Source organism: Patiria miniata, unplaced genomic scaffold (assembly GCF_015706575.1).
Source record: "Patiria miniata isolate m_02_andy unplaced genomic scaffold, ASM1570657v1 HiC_scaffold_3, whole genome shotgun sequence".
Lineage (NCBI taxonomy): Eukaryota > Metazoa > Echinodermata > Asteroidea > Valvatida > Asterinidae > Patiria > Patiria miniata.
This window is the reverse complement of record NW_024037069.1, coordinates 35,041,230-35,050,494: the sequence shown is the minus strand read 5'-3', so window position 1 is coordinate 35,050,494 and position 9,265 is coordinate 35,041,230. Positions and strand designations below refer to the sequence as shown.

General features: G+C 42.9%; 1 protein-coding gene across 1 annotated transcript; it reads left to right on the top strand.

The window, feature by feature from the left end:
* The first annotated feature begins 308 nt into the window (after positions 1–308).
* LOC119738820 (cholinesterase 1-like) lies at positions 309–9,006 on the top strand. The gene is made up of 9 exons (XM_038213786.1): positions 309–803; positions 2,173–2,332; positions 3,201–3,278; positions 3,892–4,010; positions 4,870–5,040; positions 5,649–5,895; positions 6,684–7,065; positions 8,117–8,289; positions 8,514–9,006. Exons 1-9 carry the CDS (start codon positions 432–434, stop codon positions 8,624–8,626), a joined length of 1,815 nt encoding a protein of 604 aa, XP_038069714.1. The 5' UTR covers positions 309–431; the 3' UTR covers positions 8,627–9,006.
* Positions 9,007–9,265: the final 259 nt, after the last annotated feature.

The window sequence follows — 9,265 nt, the reverse complement described above, 5'->3', positions numbered from 1 at the left end:
AATGTTCCGCGGTAGTTCCAACAGCGCCCTCTATTGCCGCACCTCCTTAATTTTTTTTTTTACCAAAGAGCACCAAGGAATGGGATATTGCACCACGGCAAATGATCGAGAGCACCAAGGCAAACTATGGAGGACACGAATGTACATGAGGACACCCAAACAGCAAAATAGTATCCCACCTTGTCTGTACAATCCAAGCTTGAAGAAGAAAAAAAAAGCCAAAAAAAATTTAAAAAGCCGCGTCGCCGCGTCAATTCCGGAACTTTGGTCTGACCAGAGACCGAATATTTTTTTTTTGGCCTAATAGTTTGGTACTCATTTGGTAACATGCAGTGACAACAGCAACACATATATCGAGTCTGGCTATAAGTGTTCACAATACAACATTTGTTCTTGAAAAGAAAACGTGAGATTCCTTAAAAAAAATCACCATGGTAAGCAAGTGTTTTCCCGTTCAAGTCTACTTGTTACTCGGTTTGTTTGTGGCGCTCAGTGTCGTCCAATCTCAGCCAATCGTAACCGTAGAACAAGGAACACTTATGGGTACCACCGAGACCTTTGAAGAATCCGAGTTCATCGGAGTGAACAAGACCATCGATGTGTTCAAGGGCGTACCGTTCGCCGAGCCGCCCACGGGGCCGCTGCGTTTCAAAGCCCCGTCTGCCAAACAGCCGTGGGACGGTACTTACAACGCTACGTACTTCAGAGACGCTTGCGTACAGAGAGAACTTCCATCGCAACCACTACCATCCATGAGTGAAGATTGTCTACATCTGAATATCTATGCGCCGAGACCAGCAATAGTAAGTGTTGTAGGTTTTCTTATATGGCTCAAAGCATTATTTTTCTTGGTATTTTTTTAAATAATATAAATCGGTAGGTTACTTTTGGGATAAATGCAAATGACCCTTAATGCCTTTAAAGTGACATTGTAAATTTGTGATTGAAGTAAAAGTATTAAGTTGGACACTGGTTGGTACTATAGGTGTGTTTTTTTCCCAGACTGGTTTCCGCTGCCATAATATTGGGACTGGTAGCTTTAGTTCCCATTTAAAGCCATTGATTGGATCACCTCTGCGCGTGCGCGACATGATTTCTATTTTTGAAAATGATGTTTACAGCTTTGCGCATGGATGACAGTTGAACACTTGGCTATCAAAACACGTACTCTTACCATAACTAGGTGGTTCGTAAGTGGGACGTCATCTCGACTTAACCATGCAAACTGCACACGGGTGTAGCATTGGGGCCAGTGGAACCGGAAGTAGTGCGAAGTGGCGTGTTAAGCCGATTGGCGCTAATCATAGATATATAATAAAAAGACTAGATCGGCAACGCAGTGCATCTGACACAAAATTTGCTTTCATGGGCGTCGCCATTTTTTTCAGCGCGGGGGGCAAAACTTGTATTGTACATGCACTTGCATTCCCCGTAGGTTTGTGCACAAACGTATAATTGTATTTCTGTCTGTTTAAGTGTTTCTGTCCCTGCATAATGACAGATTACTTCAACAATAAGCGGCCATACAGCTTCGCTGTATAAAAAAAGAACTACTAACGGAAATTTCCAACGTCTTTAGACGCATCGCTGGAAAGGCCTTCTTCTGTTGATTTCTTCAAAATGACAGCTTGCCAGAAAGAATAATTTCCCAGGGAGTTTAGTCCCCTTACTATCTTTCAGCCAAGTATGTTTTTCAACAATAATTACGTCAGTCACTTTTTGGTTAGCTGCCGATCTAGCCTTTTACTCTGTATCTACGAGTGTTGCATGTACGTGTATGACAGGGTGGTGTGTACGCATGTATGAATAAGTCACATAATCGCTTGTGTGTCTCAACGAAGGCATCTTTCAAGCATTTCAACCGCATAGGTTTCTAAATGCTAAAAGACAGTCCCCTCTCTTTATTAAAAGTTGCCAGACACAATTTCGAATTCAGCGAAAATCGAAGCTCATCACCACACAAACTGCACATTGGGGACAGTCTTGTTGCCATTTCACAGAAAATGCATATGATTTGCATATATTAGAAGGAAATACTCCTAATATATTTCTAATCTATTTCTGCTACCGTTCCCTACATTTTTTTGTCCGAAGGATATGGAGGGACCGGGAACCAGTCTAATTTTCTTCATGACTGTGATAATGATAGTCTTGTTTCCACCTTTTCTACAGCAAGGGGGCGCTGCAGTAATGGTCTCGATCCACGGGGGCGCATTTGCTTTTGGCTCCGCTATTGAGTCGGTTTATCCTGGACAGCCATTGGTCGCATTTGGTGACGTCATAGTAGTGACCATCAACTACCGACTGGACGTCTTCGGATTTCTGACAACAGGTATCTTACAGAATGCTGTAATAGTGATTGCATGAAAAGAAAGAAACTAACACGAAGACACTTTAAAGAACTCTATACAAAATAGCTGCCATTATTTTGGGACCTACGGGTGGCATGTCTCCCACCAGTGGAAAATGGGAGGGGGGGGGGGAGGCAATGGCCCCCTCCAGCCCTCCGGTTCCGCCGCCAGTGGTTATATATAGGCTACAAACGCTGCAAATATCCTGCAACAGCAATTGGTGATGGGCCAGGTTTAATATTGCGGGATACTTGTTACAGATTTAAGAGCTACCAATATCCGAGAATTCCCCTTAAATAATTTACAACGGTTGCAGAAATATTATGTGGAGACTGAACATAGAGTCTCAGTAAATATAATCGCGTTCAACTACATAGTAATGTCAGGTACACATTGTCATGTACAAATTGTTTTCTGTTTGTGTTTTTTTTCCCACAAAGTGACGATTTCACTGAATCTTGTTGCATTTTGTATTTTAGGTTTTCCCGATTTTAGTCCGGGCTAGGACTAGGAGGATTCGGACTCCTACAGAATCATGTGAATGTATAACTTTTATCCATGAGCTCGGCAGACGGTTTCTTTAACCCCACCCCGACCTGTAACATATTTAATATTCTAGTATGCGTAAGGACCAAAATAAGGGGCATGATGTACCACTGCTGACCCCATAATACTGTTAATCTTTTCCATTTGTTTTCTCACTTTCACTCAGGGAGTAACACAGAGTATACAGTGTTTATACGTCGGTGAAGGGCAAAACCTAACATTGTATTTACATCATATCACCCCGACGCAAATTCCATCTTATGAAGAGTTGTTTTCATTTCTTGTCTCATTCTTAATCAATAGGAGACGAGGCGGCACCAGGTAACATGGGCCTTCTTGACCAGGTTTTGGCCTTAGAATGGATTAAAGAAAACATCGCCGGTAAGGCCCGCTTCAAATGTCGAACTTCTACCGTGTCTAATTCAATTAATGGCAGTCGGCAAAAAAAAAAGAAGTTTGGCAGTTGCTCCAAACGTCAGTTTTGCGTCGAACGCAATTCGTTTAAGATGACCAGTGGCCGCACAAGGCTCTACACTATCCTTGTTCATTTGGTTGGGGTAAAGGGCTGGAGGTTTGGAAATAATTTGGGTCGGGGAAAGGGGCAACATAAAAAAAATCAAGGGGGGATGGACGTGATTTCACGATTGGTGGGTGTTGTTTATATCATGAATGACTGAATGAATAAAATGAATTCGAAGAAAATAGTCAAAATATGGGCGTCTCGGGAATTCAGGGCACTCTTTTCATCCTATCTCACATTAGACACGGAGGCGCATTATCTGGAGCGCAATACAATGACAGAAATTTAAACCTTTTGATTTCACCTTTTGATTTCAAAAATCGCTCAATTGACTGTCGTGGGGTTTAGCATTACATAGTAAGTAAGCTTTTTTGATAATAATTTGGTGGTCAGATTTGCAAATAATCTTATATGCCTTTAAATAACCTGCTGGTATCACTACGTTGGAGTTAACGATTTTGTCTCGTCCGACAGCCTTTGGCGGTGACAGCGAACGGATCACAATCTTCGGCGTGAGCGCTGGGGGAGCTAGCGTCAGTTTACTGGTACTGTCTGAGCAGGCGCAGGGGCTGTTCCAAAATGCTGTCATGCAGGTGAGATCTGTTTGTGTATCTGAGTATCTTGTTTATCATTTGCTGGCCTCGAGACGCATATGGGGGCCGAGGATGCACAAAGCGTCCCCGCAAGTGAGTGCCCTACCGCACACTACACAATACACTGGGACGGTATCTGATGATCTGTCCACGCCGGTGCGGTTCGTTAGTAAAAACGTCATGCACGCGTGTGCGCCACCGATTACTAGCGCCCATTGGATAAAACACTCAAGTTACGTTAGCTCCCGGTTCCAATGGTTCCAATGCTACCCGCCTCGACTCCATGGGCGCGTGCGCGTTCCTTGCACTAACGCACAAGGCCTGATGGGAAACAATGATGGCGCAGCAAGATCGTACCCATGGAGAACGAGGTTGCAATGCTACTTAATGACCAGTGGGCGTGGTTTAAACTTAACCGACGTCACACTAGCGAACCGGATAAGAAGATTTGTCGCGCAAAAATGCCGATACACGTGGCAATCTGTAGGAAGTGACGTCATCAGTGAGAGAGACCTATACAAATGCTGGGTAAAACGCCTGACATGGAAAATTGATGAAGTTGACATTATTTTTCAAAACTGATAGTACGCAAGGATAGAGCTATATTAATCTAATATATGACAGTTTTATGTACGCATGACAGGTATTTTTTGCGTATTTAAATCTGTTTTTCGACTGGACATTTGTTAGTCCTAGAGCGACCATGGTTCATGATATGAACAGAAATTGCATCCCCCATCCACTGTAACATCCAGCCCCCTTCTCTCCCCCTCCCCCGTCCCCATGGTGGGAACCCTGGCTACGCCGATGTGGCAACACAATGGCCAAATTGTTACCAAGTCTTGTTTGTCGTATACAGAGTGGCACGGCATTTTCTCGATGGGCGTATGCTGATGGGAACAGTGAGCGTCTTCGACAGCAGGCCTTTGATAGGGGAACGAAACTGGGCTGTAATGCGCAGGACAGCGTTGCCTTGGTCGACTGTATGCGAGACAAAGACGCAATGGCTGTATTGACTGCAATTGAACTGGTAAACTATATTGTTCAACTTAAACTCACCTCTTTAACAAAATTGTACACCTTACACTCCGTATATCATCATACTTTTCAGTTTGGGACTTCCCAGCCGCATATGGGTGAAACAGTTTCCCAAAAAACCATGTAAGACAGTACAGTGTACCTGTTTTGTAGTACATTTCCGTGTGGAAAGTGTGTATTACGACTACTCTGTCATGACAACGACTACGAGACATTTGTTCTGCGATTCTGAGAACCCTACCTAGGATATGAATTTTACTTTGTCATGAGTACTAGTAAGAGAAGTCGTAACACCGAACGAAAAGATTGACATGGTTATTAAAATCAAGCCTCAACTTGGGGTTTCGTACTATACTAGTAGACCGTCACGTTCAGGCTCATCGTAGGAGGATATCAATGGCGCCCCAACCGATTTTGAAGATTTCATTGGTTGCTGCTGCGCCTTGGTATTCTCTTCTCTTTGTCCAATTTTAGTGACAACAAAACGCAAATCAAAAGGTGAGTGCGTGCTGCGTGTAAATATTTTAATTAAATATTAAATTAAACTTACAATCCAGATATCATGATAAATATATCAATATTTTCCCACCTCGATTTCAGGAATTCTTCACGTCTACCATTCCGCCAGTGGTAGTAGATGGCACCTTTCTGGAAGACACGCCTTCCAATCTGTACTCCACTGGGCGATATAACCACGCCCCAATACTCCTTGGTACTACCAGAGACGAAGCAACATTTTTCACGTTCAACAACCCGTTATTCAATCCATTATACAAACCAGAGCCCCCAGTTCTGAACAAGGAAACTTTTGATCAAGCCCTCTCTGTGGAATTAGCCAACCTTTATGGTAAGATTTTTTTGTCAGTTAAAAGACGAGCCCACGTAGATTCGTATTTCGAGAAATCTGTTAAAGACTAATTCGGCAAACAAAATTTTGAAGCCATTCTGAGGCTAGGCGGCACCACGTTCGCGCGCATACCGTACGCGTACGCGCACATTCCGTTAACCCTATTGGTCAAAGGAGCCCGGAGTGCGTGTGTATTACCTGAGCGTGACTCGCGCGAGCCTGGTGCCACAACAGAAAATGGCTGTGGCCGAATTAGTCTATACTTAATAATGAGAACACAAAGCAAAACTGTCAGGCTTGGGTTTGGGGATTCTAAAATTGTAAAAATTGTTTAAAGTAAACAAAGAATTGTTTGTTTTATTGGACAACTGTAACCAGGCCAAACATTAACCCTACCTTGATTTTACTCCGGCCAATGTACCAACCTCGAACGTTTTATTGCCACATTTTGGTATTTTACAATGTCTCCCATGTGCGAGTATCTTGAACAAAATACGTATACAAGACTTACCGATGAACATAAACAAGTTAAGAAATAAAACATGTTCTTACCTACCTAGACATGATAACGTCAGTGCGTTAGCGCCAATCATTTGTTCGGGTTATGCGCGCCAGCCGGTATAATACTCCATACCAAAAAAAATAATTTGTCCATCTATGTTCGATTATTTTACATCAGACTAAAAAAAACACGAATCATTTGAGAATAAATACAAAAGGCTAAGGGAACAGTTTGTGCTTGAAGAGGTATTTTGAAGACTGACTCGGGACTATATTGTTACCTTTAGTTGGTACGGAGGCCTCTAATGACCTTCTAGCAGACGCTATCAAGCAGGAATACGTTGACTGGTCCCAGGCTGACAACGCAGACGCTGACTACTTACAGTCGTACTTGGACTATTTCACTGATTGCCTCTTTGTCAGCGGAACCGACCGAGTGGCGCGCTATCACGCCCAAACTGGCGATAACGTATTCATGTATCAAATGACACGGGCGAACGAGGCCAGTTTCCTCCCGCCATGGCTGGGGGCCATGCACGGTGGAGACGCCTGGTACATGTACGGCTGTCCGTTCTCACGGGAGTGCCAGCCATCTCCGTCCCAGAGTTCGGACGACATGGCGCTGTCAGTCAAGTTCATGGAGTTCTGGACCACTTTTGCCAAGACTGGGTGAGTATGGCTATGCTATGGATTCCGTGCACTCGTGAGTACCCCCTCAACGGGGAATAATGACTAACTTAACTCATTCTGAAGGACAACTGAGCGCCGCTGACGCCGCACGCGCACCGGCACTTTCATAATCTTTTCATTTTGTTCTGTCTTCTTTTGATCAATTCTTCATAGTTGCTCCACCTTTGCCAACTCTCCTCGGAGTCTCGTTTCCTCCAACTAGAAAGAAACATATTTCACATTGTCTCCAACCTCCTCCAATCCTCTTTCTTCAGTGTCCAGGTCTCCGCTTCATAGGTCCAAATAGACCTACTGTATGCATGGCTCATCTTAGGTTTATTTGGGAATATCTACTATACGATGAGATTTGAAGGTTTACATGGTGGAAAGATATTAAGACAAAATAAGTTTGTGGTAGCACCATGTGAATAAATCTCTCTTGTGAGTATGTGTAGTTCTAAAAAGAACCGGAGGGGCTCTAGGTTCTTTTCAGAACCACACATATTGTCTGAATATCCACATAGTCAATTTACAACCTCGATGCCGCAGTACGCATTTTTGTTTTCGTACACACATGGTTTCATAGTCGAATGGCAGGTTGAAGCACACGTGCGGATAGGGTCCCCAGCCACACTTGTGTGTGATTTTTGTCAGTTGGGGTGAGATAGTGGTCCAATTAGATAACCGCCAAGAGCCCAAACTTGAGCTTGTTGACTACTAGACTCACTAGGATTTTATTACACAATATTACACAAACATGTGGTTCTTGATAGAGGATTTGGAGTTTTGCTAGGATATTTTCAGACTCAGTAATTGTTCAACCAGGGCTAAGGGGCTGTCCACGATAGTTTGCTGTGTCAACATGGAGCTTTTAAAAAAACGAATGAGAAAACTTGTGAAATATAAGTTTTTGGACCAAAAAAAAAGTGTCGCATTAGTTAAAAATTGAGCAAAACATACTTCACTTTGAATCACCACCCCTCAGCGGCCACATTCGGTGAAAAGGAAAAACGACCATAATTACATTTTCTTTTTTATTGCCCCCCCCCAGAAACCCCAGTTTTGACTCAACATCGGAGTCGGACATGGGCTTCTGGCCTAGGTTTACCATCCCGGAACTGGAGTACAAAGAACTAGACTTGAACCTCACGACGAAGAGAGCCCTCAAGAGTCGGGAATGTCACTTCTGGAACAACTACGTGGTCCATCTCAGGGCCATAACGGGTAATCAGTTATTCTAAAAATAAAGCCTTATATGTTTTCCCCAAAGATTAATTAATGCATTTATACAGATGAAGAATATTTTTTTGGTTCCACGACATTAATGCACTTGCGTTTATAGCATTTCCCATGCGCTTTCATCACAGGCATTTCCTCGGAGCCAGTGATACATTTTAAAGAAAAAGGACATAATCTTTGATATTTCCTCCCTTTCTGTTTGATTGCAGCTGACATTGAAACTGCACAGCTTGACTGGAAACAAGCTTTGTACAATTGGAAGTACACAGACATGGCGAACTGGAGGGATGAATTCGACAAATATAAACAGGAACTGAATTAAATCGGGAGATGACTGCTGTCCATTTCTGAGGGGGGAGGGACCAACTTGCATCTTAGCTTCATTTTTTTCCCTCTTTATTTTTCAAAGGAAATGAAAAGGGTCAGCACACCTTACAACCGTTATAAGTAGCCATACACATACAATTGTGGCCATTTTTTCCTGGCTAATTGGTCATATTGCCACATCCCCGCTCGCGACACAAAACCTGCCACGCCGAATTATGTACAAGTGTGCCAACGGGAGATGTAAGCAACTTAGAAAAGGGCAGGTCTTCATCGAAAATGTAGTTATTTCATGGGGCATTTTTTTCCGCAATAATTTGCATCTCACCTCGAACTCTTGGATGGGAACCTCCCCCCTGCGTATTTCTATCCACAAGTTTAGTTTGTAAGCCTATGCAACGCAAGCCTGGCTAAAATTTCGCAAAAAAAGAGCTCAGATATTCGTTAATTAATACGTTTTCTTTTTGTAAACAACTCGTAACTTCGTAAAAAATAGATATTTGTTTATGCGTTTTCTTTGTGTAAACATCGTATCTTCGTAAATAATAGAAATTATTCGGTAATGCTTCTTCTTGAGTGAAAGCGTTCTAGTTCTTATCAGTACTTAGGGTTAAACGTGGGAAACTGGATGAAAATT